This window comes from Anabas testudineus, chromosome 6, assembly GCF_900324465.2.
Source record: "Anabas testudineus chromosome 6, fAnaTes1.2, whole genome shotgun sequence".
NCBI classification, from domain to species: domain Eukaryota; kingdom Metazoa; phylum Chordata; class Actinopteri; order Anabantiformes; family Anabantidae; genus Anabas; species Anabas testudineus.
Window position 1 is genome coordinate 10,100,069 of NC_046615.1, and position 19,461 is coordinate 10,119,529.

General features: G+C 41.2%; 1 protein-coding gene across 1 annotated transcript in view; it reads left to right on the plus strand.

Moving 5' to 3' along the window:
• Positions 1-14,843, plus strand: part of banp (BTG3 associated nuclear protein) — a 29,236-nt gene extending 14,393 nt beyond the window's left edge. Inside the window, exons 12-13 of the mRNA XM_026365550.1 lie at positions 9,706-9,846; positions 13,785-14,843. Of these exons, the coding sequence (XP_026221335.1) occupies positions 9,706-9,846; positions 13,785-13,901 (258 nt within the window). The 3' untranslated portion in view covers positions 13,902-14,843. The remainder of the gene's footprint in view (positions 1-9,705; positions 9,847-13,784) is intronic.
• The last annotated feature ends 4,618 nt before the right edge of the window (positions 14,844-19,461 follow it).

Below are 19,461 nucleotides of genomic sequence, written 5' to 3' on the forward strand. Positions count from 1 at the left end.
TTGTTGTTTATATTGTTTTATTGGCTGTTTGGCTCTGTGTGTGTGTTTTCAATTGATTGAGGTAGTCACCACACATCCCTGTGCTCCCTCTCTCTCACACAATCATAAACACACATGCATGCTCGTGTCCTCGGATGACCTAGTCGCTGAGCCTGACAGCAGCATTCCTCTGTCTTTCTGGGATCTTGGAACAAATTCTAGCCAGAGTTTGGTTTAGTTTTTGCACCACAACACAGAGTTCCTGCAACAGTGTTTGCAGGTTTACATCTGCTTTATCAGGTGTAACAGTTGGAACATGTTATATATTACATGCATTAACAAATGCAGTAGTCGGTAGACAGTAAGTATCTGAACATGCAAACTAAAAGTCACACATAAGCCTCTATTCCCTTGGCAGTGTCTGGGAGCCTATTCCAATAAAAAGCTCTTTTATTTTTCTTTTCTTTTAGCTCATTCTTTGATGGGGTCTGTGAAATGATATGAATGCAGTGCCAAAACAAACACACTCTAAATTATTTTTTAAACCTCAGTTGCAGGTCAAACTTTTCACACACATGTGGTGATACGTTACAGTGGCACTTACTTGTTGTTATGTTCTCATTGAGCCTCGGGTGGGAGTATGTTAGGGTCCCTTTCAAATCAACATTTTAGAGTTTCTATATTATATAAAGTATATAGAAGGTCTCCAAGTATGACAAACAAGCCAGTATGACATTTCACTTAGTCACTTAGTCAAGGAGGTAAATGTCTTTGACCAGATATGGTTGGAAGTGAATAACATATTCTGTTATCATGATTGGTGTGGTGTATCTTGGATCAGAATTTATTAAGACCTTAAGGCCAAGACAATTCAGATCAGACCTAATTCTGATGTGCACTTTCTTAAATGTCTCGCGTGTGTTTACAGAGAGGCCTACATCAAATGGGCTACGTATGATGTCAGTGTTTTTGTAATCTGGCAGAATCATGCTGAGGCTATGTTAGTGTAACCTAGCCTATGCAATTCATCTCACAAGATCTGCTCATCATTTCTCTTCATTTCTCACGTGCGGTTTTCCCCTCTCATCTTCCCTGTGCTTTGTAGTCGCAGTTACACCTGCCTTATAAAGGCCACCTGCTGCATCCAATCACTCTAGGTCACATTAATTGTCAGATGTTTACACTCTCAGGTCAAATCTAAAGAGCTGTGGTGGTACGTTTTTAATAGTGTCACACAGATGTTTTTGCACACTGTAGTTCTCTTAATCATTGTCCATATTTGCCTTGTTTGCTGTCTGTATCAGCAGTCATTTCCCCATTGAGAGCCATCAAAATCCACATGCTGAGGTGGCCTGGCTCGCATTTTTCAAATCCCATTATGTGCAGATCTGTCATGTTCATTGTGTCTGGCCACATGAAGCAACATTTGTTTACCTGACACAGATTTCGAATTGATATATGTGACTCAAGTTGCACTGAGAAGATGAGTATAATTCTGGCCTTCATTCTGGAAGCAGTTTAATAATTCTCACTACACTGGGGATTGTGTGGGTAATGGATCGTTTAATTACTTGTGTGCAGGCCAAATCAATCTTTTTGTTTGTTAGTATTTTTAATAAATAACACATATTATGAGTTCACCCCTCCAAATTGTCATTTTACAATCTGCAATAAAAGCAGAAATGTGGATGCTGGTTTTCCTCAACAATAACTTTATATAACGGGAAAAAGAATGGTACACCTAGCTAGTCGTGTTAGTTATGGTTTGTGTTTAATAGATTTCTATTTGTGGTGCACAATGTTATGCACAGTCCAACTTCATACTGCCTTTGTGATGTACTTTTTCTGTTTCTGTTATTCTGGGATTCTGTTTTCCTTTGGGATCATTCGATCAGAAAATGAATACATTATGCAATCATTGGTAATTTTTTCACTCATTAAGATAAAGCAGGGATTTGGGGCTGTGTTGGATGATAAGGGGTCAAACTTTTTTGTGTCATTGCAGCTGAGATGAGCCTGTGTTTAGAGAGAGTTTAGAGAGGTCTGTAGACTGACCTTTCTGTCTGCCTTCTTGTATTATCACTGGTGATTTACAGCATGCGGTGAGCTGCACAAATCTCACGGTTCACTTTGTGTATTTGTCTAACTGCCCATGTACACATCAGATCAGTGTTGTTTGGTTGTAGGTATTTGTGTATCCACTTTCATGTCAGTCCATGCCAGCTGAGCCCTGAATTTCACTGCACTACAACATTGTCATCTGAAAGTCTGAGAAAAACTGAATCCAAAGTTCTCTTGCGGCCTATAAAAAGTCCTCTCATGCAGACGGGAGAGAAGGCCGACCCATGAAACTATAAAGTCTTTTACTGCACCGCCTGTCTGTCATAGCCTTATATCTAGCATCCTTCTCTGTGTGCTGTAAAGACCAAATGGAGCATTAAAAGATGAAAGTAGTGACTAATAAGGACGAGAAGAAAGCAGAAGAGACTGTCTGGAAGAAATGTTTTGTCCCATTAATGATTGGAAATGACACCAGTTGAGCTGTGAATTGACAAAAACGAGTTGTTAATCAAACGCATGATACCTGGTGCCATGAAAAAACACAGAAAAAATACAATGTACCTGCCTGGATGTCCTCCTTTTTTACTCACCCATCACTGCTGTCCCTTCTCCTTAGTGAAATTGAGAGTGCAGAAAAACTACTGCAGAGTGAGCTCACAGTTTTTAGAAGACTCTCCCAATAAGAACCCATGCCGTGTCAGTCTGAAAAATCTAGTCCATCTCAAGAGACAGCTATAAAGCTTTACCAAATTTACTGATTCCGTCATCTTACTGCATTATTTACTGATGTTAGATCTGAATACCGCCCATTGGGGGCTTTAGACGTGATTGTCAAGAGTCTCAACCCGTTCAGCATCACCTCACTCGCCCCCCTGTTGAACTTCTGCCATCTCTTCCTGTCAGCACATGTTACACTGCATCTGTTGGATCCTCCCTAGCGGCATTGTTCATGGTCAATGTGGGAACTGGGTCACGGAGTGCTGAGTCCAGCTCAGCACTGGTCCCTTCAGGCCGTCCAGTAAACACAGAACCTGTCCAGCACCAGGAAAAGTACAAGCAGGACATTTTGTAGTCAGAGTAATGCTACAGAGAAAAAGAAAGAGAGAGAGAAAAGGAAATGTAGATGAGGTGATGGGGACAAACACGGAAAAGTGATAAAATGAAATAAGGTAACGATGAATAGATGAAGAGGAACAGATGAATTAATGTATTTTGACCTTTGAACTCATGTTGAACTTAAAGTGCTGAAGTTCTTACATTTGTGTGTTTGTGCCAGAGACATCAGCCTTTTTCAACGTCTGTTGCCAGTTAAGTTCTGTAAAAGTCTGGCAGTCATGGAAAGAGTTCTACTTCTGCTTAGACCCACTTTTAGATGTTTGAACAATCTGTGGATTTTAACCTCATACAACCAGGGTGTGATATCTGCTGGAATTAAGCTATTGGCTCAGGGCCTGAGTTCCTCAGTTGTCCTCTATCTCTCAGTCCAAGAATGTTGTTTCTAGTGTGTAAGGGGTTGTCAAGATTCCTCTGATTCACAGTGTGAGGGGAGGGCAAAAAAAATGAGATGAAAAGACACAAACAAGATGTTTTATGACCGATGTTTAGTGTAAGTGGGATGTACGTAAGCAGTCAAGGATTTAGAGCTCTAGTGGTGGATCCCATTTCAAAGGAGTATTGGTCTGCTTTGTGTCCTTGTGGCATCGTGGCCTGGAGATAAAGGGCCACAGATCGGGAAATCCTTAGCTGTAAATGTTTGTGTGGGGGGTGTGCGTGTGTGTGTTGGAACTCATATTTTAAGGCAGTGCAGAGGAGGGTACTACCAGTGGTGTTTTCTTTTGTCTTTTGCGGGTACAGCCCAGGGTTGCTAGCTGTGTGAGTAAGAGGGACCAGATGTTTTACATGCATTTCAGTATGACTCACCATCAGTACAAGCCTGGTGCAGCAGTCCCTGGCCTGCAGTGTTCCATCATTCATCAGTTTCAACTCCAGCAGGACAGGGACAATACAGCAATAGTCACTGGTCAAAGGTTGATTTTAAGCAGGTTAAGGTAGCACTTTTGTCATGTGAACATCTCCATTATGATATTTAAAAACACATTAGAGTCATAATAAGGAGAAAATGCAATTTCATCACTTAGCACCAGTCTTTGAAATTACTCTGTGCAGAGCATAATCTTATATTTTTTATCTGCACACACAAACATCAAGTGAACTTGGATGCAGTAGTGGTGTTGACAACAGCAGCATGACAAAAATGCAAAATACAATATATCTTTTCAGACAACTCATTTTTCTGCACTGTAACATGTAATTTGCCAGAGAACAGACAACACGGAAGATAGAGATTTACACTGCATGATGGAGTGTTTGGTTGTGTTTCTTGTTCTACTGGCAAATGCACAAGCAGTAATAAAAGTGATTCAATCTAAAAGAAATTATGCCACATTGAGTTAAATACTCCAGGATGCTACATACTGATGTAAGATGACAGATGAATCTTTGACTGCTGTGCGACAAAGCTGCAGGACCCAGTGAGCCCTATTGAAGAGGGGTTGTCTGGGAGTACATGTGTACTGCTTAAAAGTTCATTCCCAGGTCACTTGGACACTTTTAGTCCAATGCATTTGTTTTTGATAGTAAGAGTATCGTATCTTATCATCTTTTGGCTCCGTCAATTACACAGGATAATTGGAAACACGATAAAGTCGTTATCTTAAATCATGAAATTTACCAACATTGTAAAAAAGCCTTTGTCAGTTAGGCAGTCCAAGTTTGGATTTGTGCGAGAGAACAGAGAAAACCTTCAGTGGAATTCTCTTCCTTCTCATTTTTAAGAGGCCTGACTCGTAATTAGGGCTGTTATTTTTGTCATCAGCCCCCTTTTGATTTGCTGGTTCTGGATCAGAATTCAAGCCAAGCTGGTTTTGTCATAAAACCTCTCAGAGTCCTGTGTGAATCTGACTCCCAGTCTGCTGGTGGGAGTTGCGGAAGAAAGGATGCAAGGGAGGTTTTGATTGGATGCAGGTGTTGAGCTCTGGTGTACAAACAGTGTCAGGGTGTGGGTGGAGATGGGAAGCAATGGGCCAGGTTGCAAAGCCAAGGGCCTCACAAGACCTAGAATTTATAACAAGCATTTTAAAGGATAATACACGGACGGGGGGTGGATATAAGTGATATTACTATTATCTATGGATATATAACATCACTTGTCATAAGTGTGAACATATACTAACAATAACTAAATAAGTGAGAAAATTGAGAAGTGAGAAGCATGATACCCTTAGGCTTCTGTTTCAGCTGACATTCTTTGATTTGAATCACGACTCCTCTGTTGTCTGTTCAGTCACATTATGAGCTGAGGTCCAGATGAAGTGAGAATAGTCCTCAGGCTCAGAGGTAAAATAAAAGGCATATGTGACTAAGAGAGCTAATGATTGCAGTGAGACGTATTTAGGCCAGTGTGTTCGTGTTCCCATTCGACACCAAACAAGCACTTAGAGCACTGCTGTGTCTACGGGCATCTTTACAGCCAAGTTGCAGCCAGGCCTCAGTCCCCACTCCTCCACTCTCTTCACACTCCATCTTTCCACCCAGAGCAAGCGTTTCTGCCTGGACATCTGTCCAGTGTTGGCAGTTGCAGATGTTGTTGACGGCTGTGAAGCTGAGAGGAAGTTCCAGGCACTCTGAAGTCCAAATGTTTCTTTTTTCATTTCCCTGTTTTGTTTTGTTTTGTTTCGTTTTTTTTTTTTGTTTTTTTTTTTGTCAGCTCCTCTGGGACTAATAGGAACCAGATTTGTGCGACTGTCTTTTCTTAGAGCTCAGAAAAAAAAAACGTTTGTGTCTTATGTGTATGGATTTTTGTTTCTTCTTAATGGAGGGTGTTGGTGGGGGATTCCAACATACTTTGATTACAGCAGGGGTTAAGCAAAAAGCTTCTTAAAAAACATACTCAGACAAACACACACACATGTACACTAAGTGGGTGACTCATCACATCATCTGATTCACAGCTGAGTTCAGCTGAGACCTCCTGTGAGCCTGGGAATTGATGCCAGCATCAAGAAGCATGTTCACTGTGGAAGTTTTTTTTAAGTGATGCATTACTCTGAGACTATTAAGAAGGATGGAGATGAACATTCAGAAGCAGTGTAGGATTTCTGAACAACCCATGTTTTCTGAAAGTCTTTATTATTTATGATTTGCTCATTTCTGCTAGTTTAACTTGAAACAAATGAAGTAAAAGGAGAATTGTACGTTCTGAACTCTTCAGACAAGTAGAGATGAGGGCTAGGTCAAAAAGCCTTGTTTATCCAGTTAGTTACTGTCTTTCACTCTTGAAATCGTGAATGTTTTTTGCATTAAGCTGCTGTTGTTGTTCATTTTTGTGTCTTTCCTTTCCCATTGCAGTATTTCTTTAGTGTTCTGGATCCATTACTGAAAGCATTACAACATCAGCAAAAGATTTATTTTTTTTCGTTCCCTTTTTTCTTAAGGCCATGGCAGCTAGCAAAGCCTGTAGAGAATTTAAGATGATTGTTTAGTGCTCATCTCTCCAGTACTGTGCTTCAGTACAATACTCTATTTGTCTGCTTATCTGTACTTTCTTGGGCCTCCAGAATGGGGGTGGCCGGCCAGCCAGCCAGTTCTGATTATTTAAGGGTCCCAATCCCTAAAACCTTTAGGTCAACAGTAACTAATTCACTTAAGATGTGCTGATAGCTCTTTTCTCTGACAAATTAATCTCACTATGTCAAATCTAATATACATATATGTGGCAACGTTTTAAATGAGTCACCGCAGCTCTTAGTTGCATTCAGATGCAGTTAGGCAATCCAGGCGATATCAGCCCCCTGAAATATGTCTCACCTGCTTATATCATATGCTAGTTTCTGCTAACAATTTTGAGATTTGTTGTTGATTGTTATTTTTGTTTTTGCATCATTGCCAACAGGCTTAATGATGATTATATCCTATTTGCTGAATTAGAGGTAATTATCATCAGTACTCACAGAGTCGCTTAATAGTGTTTTAAATGACCTTCCAACCTTAATCATGGGGAAAAAAACTATGCTAATGGGGAGTACACTCGAAGTACACTTTCTGGGCACCTTCTGTGAAGTAGATGTAAATCTCTTAAGCTTATACTTAGTTTTTGATTGTGTTTGACTGACTCATACTTTAAAGAAATGCGTGACAATATTTCACTCAAGTAGCGGAGACGAATGGTTCTGACAAAGTGAGTCATGGGACAGGATGTGGACCCGAGAAGTTCCTGTGTAATCGCTGCAGAGATCTCACACACTGTTCCAACTCTATAAATGCTTGTGTGAGCCTCTGTGTGCTGCTTCTCACAGCTGAGAATGCAAACTGCTCTCAAATGGAGGTTGACTGAGACAAGTGTTCATAATTTCAAGTGTCAGCCATAGCATCCATTGAACCTTCAGTAATTGTACATTTCGATACACTAAGCAGACTGTATAGACAAATCATCATGCTCGTGTTTTACACGCACATACTGTGCATACAAGAGCAGATGGACAAGCACTTGGCAGGAACCATGTTTGATTCCTAATAACAACATGGTGAAATATGAAGATGAGGTTGCAGCTATATGGATGCTGACACTTGTTGTGTACTTGGTTTCTCACTGATCTTTATGGCTTTACTCACTGAGGGCAGGCGATAAAGAGTTTTTAGTCTCTTTGAGATAACACCTTCTTTTAACAATTTACTGTATGTATAGAGGATAGTTAGACATTTTTGGGAAATATGAGCATTCGCTTCTGCCAGGAGATGCTTGACTCAGCAGCCACGCAGAACATCTTATGGTATTGATCTTCCAGTCTGCAAGATTAAACACTTTCTCAAAATGTGTAACTGTTTTTTTCAAGATTCTGATGACTGTTTGCACCCTCCAGGCTAATCCTCTAATCAATTAGGAATCTTTTATGGGTCATCAAACACTGTGATTCATTTGACCCAGCTCTGACTTTCTCTGCATTAAGTGTCTAACTCATCCAGCCTCAGCCCATGTCTGTACTTCAAGTCCTGGTTGTCTCATTGCGTGAGTCAGGCAGACTTCTTACACTAATCGCTTCCATCGGGCTGCCTGGGCCTGGCACATTATGGTGATGAAGCAGCAGATTTTGCGGTGATACTGGCAAAGTGTACTAGGTGATGAGGCAAAGTGGCGGGGATTGGGGATGGGTGGAGGAGGGGGGTAATGAAACATTTGAAGTTGTCACTAAGTCAGAACTTCAAAAAAAAAGTTTGGACAGTGTGTGTTTTTGGAGACACTGTGTGACTTTCTGATTGAAAGGGGTTAGGGGGCAACAAAGCATCTGTAATTGAGGTTTGTGAGGTTTGGGATTTTTCTGCAGACTTGCATATTCTGCATTCAGTTTTTCATGTCTGTTAAGCATGTTTCAGCCAGGCCCAGCACCATGTACAGCTGGAAGAAGAGTGAGCTGGAGACTTTGGCCTCACACAACATCACAGAGAGAAAGTCCACAAAGGCGACATACATATGAAACCTGCCAGACAGGAGACACTGAAGAGGCCTGTGTTCAGTCCAAGGCCATGAAACTGGGAAAAACATAAATAAAATCCTGCTGTCAGCTAATGTAGGAATGCCTTTTATTTCAAACCAGCAATTTCCCCCACCCCTCTGAAAACTCCAGGCCACACCGGAGGGTTCTTGGACCTCGGTCTGATTAAAATGAACATGCACAAGCAGAAAGTTGAGTGAATGTTTCCCTCCATCCGTCTTTCTGTGTTTGTGTTGACAGGATGATTGTACATTAATTTGTATGTCTGTTGTCACATGGGAGTTGTGCTATCCAAATTAACAGCAGTGCTCTGCTAATCCCAGTGCAGCTGTGTGTGTGTCTGCGTGAGTGTGTATGTGTGACCTCGTGCGAGTGCATACACAAACATGCAATTCTTTGTGTTTGTGGTTACAGTCTATCTATAGAAACAGTCTCAACAAACTATAGGAATACCCAATAACACTCCAGCTGCTGTGCTCTGTAATTATTCTGTCGAAACCTCAGAGCTCTAATGTAGCCTGGCTGACTTTCTACGCTGTGGGAGATTAGGAGCCCCCTCTGATGTTTCACTAATTATTCTCTGCCAATTCCTTTCATTTCTAGTCTAAATATGACTTAAATGAAACCAAATAAAACTGACTAGAATACCATGTTAGGGAGCCCAGGAAAACAAAACTTGTAAAAATCTAATTGAATTGAAAGGACCATAAAGTTCCCCTCCAACTCAATATCTAAACAGAGGGAAGGAGTGAGAACAGCTGGGATGAAATGTTGATAAAATTTACATCACTCGGATACCACTGCATGACTCTTTTCTTGCAGCACTGTTACTTGTTGTATTTGTGCGACTCTGTTGTACACACTGATGGCTACCTATTGTGGGCTGTAATCAATAGAGGGATATAAACATCTCAGATAGGACATAAATGAAGCTTTCTGCTGTTTGTTTTTGTTCCATTCTTGTTTCTTGTGGTTTGTGCTGTAGATTTCAGAGCCAGACAGATTGTTGATTTTTCAACTCAGCTGGATGAAGCTGATGATGGAGGTTTCATCCCTCATGTAGTGGGTAATGAGTGCAGAGACTGTGATTTGGTTAACGTGTTCTTCTCTGTCCTAGGTGTTGCGTGGAGCACAGCTGATAGCAGTGGCATCAGCTGACGGAGGGGCCACAGCAGTAGAGGGCTCCGCTCTCCCGCCTGACATCCAAGTGCAGTATGTCCAGCTTGCCCCCGTTGCAGATCACACAGCTGCAGTACAGGTAAAACAACACTCATACAGTACAAAAAACACTTTGAGGGTGACATACACATGTGCTCAAACAGATTGTTTATAACTCGATATCATTCCAAGTGCTGAAGTATGCAGCTGTTGACTGTTCAAGGTGAAACTGACCCCAGTACTAATCAAAATCGGTCCCACTTCACATGATTTTGATAAACTGTAGTGTACTGTAGTCTAATGTGTTTTGTCCATCTCAGCCTGCAAGTGCTCTAAAGCTGCTCTCATTCACAGCTGTGCTCCAGAGAGCAACAATGTGCTACATAGGAGAAGGAACATGTGTGCAAATTAGGACAGATTGGCAAGTGACTCTGTTTGGACACAGAGATTGACAAAATGTATGGATTAACTGTGATGCTACTTATCATCTTATTCATCCGGATGCTTTCACACCTTTAGCCAGTGTTAAAGTGACAAACGCCACTGGTGGCCGCATTTCAGCCGGCGCTAATGAACATTAATTCTATGAGTAACTTTTTGGCTGAAGGGTTCTCTGTAGTCGGTGTTTGTACACAGCCAAAGGTTGTTTATGAGGGACGATATTCTGACAAGTTAACTAAAGTGTTTATGTAGTTGTAGAAAATCCAACAGTGATCCATGTTCACGCTAACAAATCCGTCAATTTCTGTAGTCACATTCTTCCAGTTATTATTTAATTCATATTATATCAATAATCTAAACCTACAATCTAAGGTATTAGTATTTGTATCAAGCAGAGGCTTAATATGACGTATGCACAGATGAATAGTAGGATAATGAGTAGATAGTAGTAGTAGACTTACTAAATATGGATACCCAATATTAAAGGACTTGTATCAGGACCAAAACATTTATTTGGGACATCCCAATCAGGTACACCACACCAGTTAAAAGGTTTTGTACATAATACAGTTCAGACACTCATCAGCTGTTACTGGTGAAGGTTCCAGTCAGAGTCCTATTCAGCTCAAGACTCTGTCATTCCAAACACAGCAAATCACTTCTTGGCACTATCCTAAAAGACTAAGGATCCTCTGTGCCAGTATTGGCACATGTTCAGACATTTGTATTGAGCTCCATGACAACAAAATACTTTTAAAACAAAACAAAACAAACAAAAATTATGGCTGAAATTGAAACTTCAATGATCTTAAAGAAATGGTTAATAATTATTGTGAATAATTCAACTCCATCCACCTGAAAATACCAAAGAGCAAAACTCTGCCAATTTTTAACAATCCAAATATACATTTGTTTTAGATTTTTATCTATTTATTTTTCCTCTTTCCTAAAGTTAGGTACTGACTAGCAGCCAAAGGTTCTGCCTGACACCTGTCATCTTTTGTACTATAATGGTTTGAACAGCTTCGTAATGATGCAGGATATATCCTGTAATATTTCCTTCATAATTACTATAATGTTGAAATAGAAATATGAGTGTAATTTCAGCAATCTAGCTAAACTGCTTTTAGGTACAATGGAGCTGCTTTTCCCCTGTTGTCATAATTTTACCTAAATAAAAAGCACTTAGCTCTCAGTCATTATGGTGGATGCTTGAACAAACAGTAATTTAACGTAATAAAGTAGAGTGGATGGAGTGCTACAAGGAGAAGAGTAGTATTTAGTAGATATGCCTAAAATCCCTTGATGATTGAACTTGTTGGGCAACAGCCACATGTGGAATCAGGATGATGCACAGGAACGCTGCACAGTAGCCTTTGAAGTGGTCACTTTAAGTCTGAGAGGAATATAATAGACCAGCACGTTTCCATTGTTCTCTCTTCTTTTCTTTTCCTCAAATATGTTGAATATTAAATTTTTTTTCTTTTGTCTCAAATGCAAAAATGGGTCCCCTCCAGTCCTGACGTGAGTCAAGTCTTTCTTGTGTTGTTACAGCATAACCAGAGAAAACTTGAAATGATTTATGGCTATGTAAAATACCAGTCTTGCCCTGATATGGATCTCCTTTCAGACTTTGTAGTGTGATTGATCACATCCCTGCAAGGCCTGCAGAAAGCAAATGTGCTGATCAGCCATGTATCAGGTTTTAGGATTCCCTTCTTAACAACAGGCTGTCTCAGTTACCTTGTTGTCCTTTTGTTGTCTGTAGTTGTCTAGGTAATTGATTCCTTGCTCCCGTGAGCATGGAGGTAGTTAAAACATCCTACCCAAACTGTTAGACTCTGCAAAACAGTTTGTGTATTCCCGAGCACACACATTGATTGCCACCCCATGTACTGTATTCCCAGATCTGTGCTGCATGCTGCTTGGTACAGCACGCAATCAAACTGTTTGTTTACTCAACTGATTCATTTGAATTTTAGCTCTAAAATGACCTCAATTTTTCCTGATGTTTGATTGTACACAGATCTTTACAAAAATCAACAAAGTTGACAGAGGTCTGATCAGTCATCAGCTTTCTGTTCAAAGGGGTTTGGGTTCACTAAGGACACATTAACTAGCTGAAGAACAGAAAGAAACCACTTGTTAACAATATATATATATTGATCAAATAATGCTGAAACTTTCAATAGGACTTCACTCTGACTTTTTTAATGTGAAAACATTTTTTCTAAGATACATTGAGTATATTTAAGTAGGCTTTTCTTTCAGTCTTAAAAGAATTAACTGTCTATGTGGATCCATCGAACCAAAAATTGACCACAGGACAGAGTTTGTAATATGTAAAGACAACACATAAACAACAAAAGAAAGCAAACAAACACAGAACAACATTTATTATTTACAGCAACAAATAAAACCTGAAACTCTCCTCCCAAGACGCATAGCATGGGATTATTGAGTTAAGTGGCAAATATAGGCCATAGACAGTGACTTAGGCCTGCCTGGCACTGGGCATCCCATTGTACCAGTTATATTTTGATTGATTAACTTTCAGTTAAAAGTTCAGAGAAAGGTTAGTGCTGTTCTTTTTTCCCTTTTTCTGAAAAGCGTTGAATCGAGAGAACTGCTCTCATCTGTTTCCAGACATACGGAAACATTTATAAAAGTTCTTGAAAAATTACTTAGGCTTTCTATTTATTTAGCTTTGCATTTTTCCTCTCTCTTTATATAACAGTTCCAATAGCACAAGCTAAATGAAGTGGGGCAAAACACAGAGCGAAATTTCGGTATTCGAAGTGACATTTCAGCAAGTCGGTGATAATCTGTGAATAGTGTGCATACCCAGACAGAACATCAAGCAGTTTGGTATTAGAACACTGTTTCTGATCCTTATAGTTCAATGCAATAGATCCTTAATCCATCATTATCTCCAAAAGGGAGAACAAGAGCTTTCTTTGAATCTTGAATATGAGTTTTACTTGGCCTCCCTACCGCCAGTGGTTGCAGTGTGTCAACCTCATGTGCCGTTACATCGAGTGCACACTGCTGTGGTGCAGCTGTGCTCCAGTCAGCTCTGTTGTCTAGTGACAGCATGCTGGGCTGGAGGGAGGATTAAATGCTGCAGGTGTGTTTGAAAGAATCTTTGGCGTGTGTTTGAGGAAGGAATGAGTCACTCTTCATGGTCATCATCCAGGACAGAGTCATGAACTTCTTTTTACTTACACAATACCTCGTTCTGTCTGACACTGACCATGGAAAAAGTCAGAGAGCAGTCAAATACAAATAGCCCATCTTTTGTCAAGTCTCTCTCCACCTGCCACTCTCTTTCCTTTCACCAACTGTCTTGTTGTTTCTTCTCTCTGAAATATATCTTCTCTAATCTCTCATCATTCTTATGCTCGGTTGTCTGCTACAGTGATACAGGGGAATAGGCCTAGAGTATGGCTGAGTATGGCTCAGCCTCCATCTGTTATTTTACAGAAAACAAACTTCATCTGTGTTGCAGCATGTGTTTTTTTAAATTACTCTGATGAGCTCAGGCAGGATGCTACATGATTAGCGTGTCTTCTGTGTCCTCTCTTGCATGTGTCCCAGGCTGCTGAGCTGGCCCCGGCCCTGCAGGCGGATATGGAGGTGAAAGAGGCCATTCAGGGTGCCATCCAGGGAGAGAACGGAGAGGTGGTCCAGATTGTCACCTCTGTGGCCACCTGAGAGTCTACGTGTAGTTTGAAACAACCCAGAACTCTGGCCCACACCAGAACTCCACACCATGGCCTAATGAGTCTCAGTGGAACATGGGAGGTTAACAAATACAAACAGTACAGTCTGACAAGCACTCGAGTCAGAGAACCTTTTTAATAAATACTGTTGGTCATCGGTGAAACGGAGGGAAGAGGCATTTTTTGTTTTATATTTTGTTTTTCCTGCTAACTGCTCCAGCAAGATGTCACAGTGTGGAAATGTTCACAGAAGACTTAAAACGATCATGATACTCCACCATCAACTGCGGTCTTCCTGGTGTTTTCATCACCAGGCGGACGCAGCCTCCCACATAATACACAGTGGGATTGATGTCTGTCCAGGGAGGACAGACATCAGCATCTGCCACTTCATCAGCACACAACTGTTTACATCAGCTTGGGAAATTCAGTTATTTGGAGTAGAGTTGCTTGGCTAACCCCAAACTCCTGTGAGGGTTTGTCGAACCTTTGAATGCCACCTCAGACAACAAGCACTCTGCTTCTTTTTCTGATCATTTCTTGCAATGGTGGACGTCAGTGTAAGGTTGATCTAGCTGAGGACAGCTACACTCAGTTGTGATTAATTTGGTTTCCTGACATTTTCCATGATTCAGTCCATCCTGTCTCTCCAGGCTGTGAGCCTGTCTTCCTTTAGTTTGTTCAGCTTGTTTTCACATTGCTTAGCCACGCAATTTTGTTTGTATGTTTGATTTATCTAATTGTAACATGCTGAAGGGGGAACTTTAGCTTCAGAGGTGAAACACCATGAATTAAAAAAAAAAAAAGAGATGGTGCCAATGGTAGGCAGTACACGTTTCTTGTAGAATACCAAGGAAACCTTGAAGTTGTTTATTTACCCCAGTTATGTCTGCAAAAGATAAATTCATGTCAATAAAACATGTTTGTGGTTGCCATAAAAGTGTGTTTTTATTTTTTTCCTGTCTATTTTCACTTATTTTCATCAACCATGGTCATCAAAATGGCTTCAGAGTTCTCCAAGGCATGGGTTTGCTTTCATCTGCTACATATGACAAAAGACAATAGACAGTTGAGGAAACATGAAATAATAGTTTGGTTTTGAGGTCTTGTTTCATGTTGAGCTATTCCATTTAGTATTTTTGAAGAAAATGTGTATCGTGTCAACATGAATAAACATATAGGCTACTGTGGTGTGTTGTCGGCGATCTCTCCAAATGAGACTGTAATTAATACACTGGCCTTGTTGTAACAAGTTTCTGGACTATAATTACATTTCCTGATAATTCTCAATATGCCTATGAACACATGATGTGTTTATCGGGGTGACCCTCCACTAATGATGAATATACTTGCAGCCAGCAAGAGAAGACATTAGCGAGACACTCTGGGCCTGTGTGTTTCGTTTGGAGACGTTTCCCATGCTCGGTGTGATGTAATAGTGCATTTTAGAGACAGGCAAAGAGCCAGGAGACAAAATGAACTTGATAAAACGCGGCCTTGGATGTTTTCTCTTGTTTTCTTTCAGTCTATTGTTGTTGTTGTTGCCTCTGACTCCCTTTACAAATGTTCTACGTCTTATTCAGTCCCCTCTCTGCCGCACCTGCATCTTCTTATTACCCCACTCAGCTTACATAGATGCTCTATATCTTTGGAAGACGCATTAAAGTCCATTCTTCACTCCTCTTTAAAATGTTATGCTCTGGGGCGAGCAAACATTCCTTAGGATAGACCTGTGGGTCCATACCATGGAATAATCTTGATGTAGCCGAGTTGAAATGTTGGCTTTGACAACTGTCTCCTCCCCACTGACCCCTTCATTAAATCTTGGACTTGGAAGGAAACAGACCTTGCTTGTAATGGACTTTTAGACTTCATTTTTACAACTTTGGGCTCCATCCAGGAGCTGGAGTGGTTACCATAGAGACCAGTGCTCTCTCAGGCTGCCTCTAAGATAACCTGCTGAAAACAGAAATTGATGATAGATGGAGAGATGAGATACTTTGGAAACAGAATGCATGTTTGGAGAGAAACAGTGGAGTGATGAGACCAGGCATTGTGTCTTTCCCTTCCTTCTCTCAGCAGCTCTTTTTTCCTGGAGTAGCGATGACTCTGCTGGCATCAGCTACAGAATGAAAGTACCAACGTCTGCTAAACACCTATCTTTATCTCCGCATACCTTTCTAACATGGTTGGAGGAGTTAATTCAGGATTTGTAAAGCTGAGTGCACATATTTGTTGGGGGAAAATTGTCCAAATGCAAAGTATCTCCAGAATCATAAATCAGCCATTGTTAATCTTGAGGTAATAAAACTCCCCACAACCAGGAATTATCTGTGTCATGCCAGTGGACAGATTACACCAGAGCAGCCGACTTACAGCCTATTCACTTTTTTCTGTATTGCTCAAGTTTTATATTAAAATTAGTCGTGAGCACAACATGCACACTTTACCATTTCTGTCCTTCAAATGTATTTCCTGTTGTTGAGTGTTCAGCTTTATAAACATACATAAGTATGAGTACATCAGAAAGATCTCCGCAAATGATGAAATACTTCAAGCAGCAGAAACCTGAGGAGGAAGGGCAGGAACCATCATGGAAAATCAACCCCCTGCATAATACCTAAATATGAAAAAATCCTACCAGTGGCTGGTAAAAGCTGGACTGGAAGACGGCACCGAGGTGCTAATCATGGTAGCAGAGGAACAAGTGCTCCAAAGGTTGCTGAGAATGACCAAACATAAAGTAGTGGTGGACAAACAGAGGAAGACGGCCGTGGTGATAAATATAGCAATCCTAAATGATGGCAACATCAGGAAGAAGGAAAATGAGAAGCTTGAGAAAAACCAAGGGCTGAGAGAAGAGCTAGAGAAGATGCGTAAGGTGAAGGAAACAGTGGTCCCTGTGGTAATCCCAACACTCGGATCAGTGACGCCCCAATCTGGGAGAGTGGCTCCAGCAGTCCAAGGAACAGCTAAGACACTGCAAGGACCCTCAAGCTCCATATCTACATCTATTTAGATATACAGTAGATATATGGTAATGTAAAGTAATATAAAAAGTGATAAACATACAGTGTCAGCGGCAAGAAATGGAACTGTAGGTTCATCCCATCATTCATCATTCAAGTCTTAATGTTAATTAACTGTGATGTCACCCCCCCTTCCCCCTTCTAGCCAATCAGAGAGGGTCAAACACTGTCGTCACACACACCGACGTGTGCGTCTTGGAGACGCCAGAGGTTTTGACCATGGCTGCATGGGTCTCAGGACGGTTTGATAACTAGTCTCATAAAGTTGCATATTGGAGCTTTAACCCTGACTTGACTGACGTGAGAACAGAAACAGTGAACAGAGGAAGAGCTCCATCACTTCATAGATGTGAATGACAATTCAATCAGAACCAGCAGGGAATCCCTCTCCTTGTGTAACATAGTAAAAAAAAACCCGTGAGGAGTGGGTGAGAAGAGCGCAGCTGAAAGTGCGCGGAGAGGAGGTCCTCCTTCAGTTCACGGTCCAGATGTGAGAGAGAGGAGGGGTGCAGCTCATCCACACAGCGGCTAAATGCTTCCTGGTCAACAAGTTTCCTGACAACAAACTGCATGAGTTGCAGTTGCGTCGATCATCAAAACTCTTAATTATAGCGTCGACGGTAAGTCCAACATTTCTTGTGTTGTTAATTGAACACGTCGATGTCCTGGAGGTGAACTTCAGACGTGATGACGTGAGACAGACTCACAGGATGCTGTCTGATGCTGTCTGGTGCTCTTCTTGCTGCTCTCTTTGTGATGTGTCGGCGACTTGTGCCGGTGATGTGCCATGACTAACTTCAAATGCCTCATGCATCCCACTTTTAATGCTGTGCCCCAGCTGACAGGCTACAAGACGTGTTGATGTAAAGAATGAAGCAGGTGCATCATGTGCCACCAACAAGTCAAGTACACAAGAAGAAGTGGAAGATGTGAAGATCTGCAAAAGCCATTTATCTCGCATCTTATGAGATTTGAAGTGAAATGAAGTGATACGTTAAAACATTATTGGTCTATACCAAATGACTTTCATTTAAATGACTGGACATGGTGTGATTCATTTAAATGGGGACACTATCGGTGTCTGTGTTGTGGTGTTAATAAGGGTGGGCGGGTGTGCGAGCTACAATAAATCATGTCAGACTCCTAGGAGGCCATGCGTGTTTTATGAGCCACAGTGCCATAAACATCAAATCGTACTTGCAGATATTAAGCGTTTGAACCAGAGGCATTTATTCAATGAGCTCTGTGGTCTGTTTGAACAAGTAAGCAACACATTTTATTAGCACTGAATGCCATTAGGAGCAAATTTCATCACAAGTAATGGAGAGCCCGTGTTTACTGTAAGCTCAGGAAATGTAATAAGATCAACGCTGCCTCTGTTCTTTTAATAAGATTCATAAGAAGACTAAATGAGTGCAGGTTGATAGGATAGTAAGTGCTATCTGCAGTGAGTACTCCGACCTGGCTCTCAGTACCTGACACTGGGAATCTCCTCTGCAGTTTCTCTATCCTTATTGAGGAATGCTCTTTGGCAAATAGCACAGCTCACAGAAAAATTCACATTGATAACATCAGACTAAGGATAACTTCACCGAGAGAGACGTGCATTGTTCTGACAATATAGGTCAGAGACGGAAATGACTGCACATGACGCAGCTTATTTTCGTTCACAGTTTGTGAGTTTTAACATGCCAGAATGGCTCTTTGTTTTCAGATACATTAGGGACCGGCAGAGGTTGTCGAGTGTGGACGGAGGGTCGACTCTGATTCCATGGGAGAACGACTGCTTGTTTGTTAGCGCCAGAAAGCTCCCACGTGATGAAAGGAAACTCCAATTTGCTTTTCATTCGGTAGACATGTAAGCACTCCGAGAGAGGCCGTGTTTGATTTACCTCCTCTTATCTGTGTTATGGTTAAAAATATGATTATGCTAGATGTGGCATGCAGTACAAGGCTTTGTCTGGAGCCATAAATGCTTGATATCTCAAAGCATGTTTTTCTCCAGTCCAGCCGTACCAGGAGGTCAGCCCAGGAAAACAGGGACTCACATGTTTATGGAGCTGTTCAACACCAGTGTCTGACACTGCATCCCACCATCTCTGGTTATATTAACACATTAACCTGTCAAACTTTTCAGACATTCACTGTGTTTGTGTCTGCAGCTCCCATTAATTTAGTGTATTTGCGTATGCAGGGCAGAGGGATGGGATATGTTGTTCCTTTTTCGGTTGTTTGTTTGTTCTGAGAGTTTATGGGCCTTCCTAAAGGGAGATACTTCCCATTGTTTTGTTAGCATGGAACAGAAAGTCCAATTTACCTATTCTGGGGTTGTGCAGAGCTTCAGCCAAGCCATTAACTCATTCACCTAATCCCAGTCTGCAGACTCCCTGCCACCAAAGTCACCAGGGGACGAGAAACAGTGAAGCCTTGTTCAGTCTTCAAACATGTCTCTGGCTAGATCGTCTGGATGCATGTCAGCACCATCCGGATAATAACGAGTTTTCACATTCGAACAAAACCAAG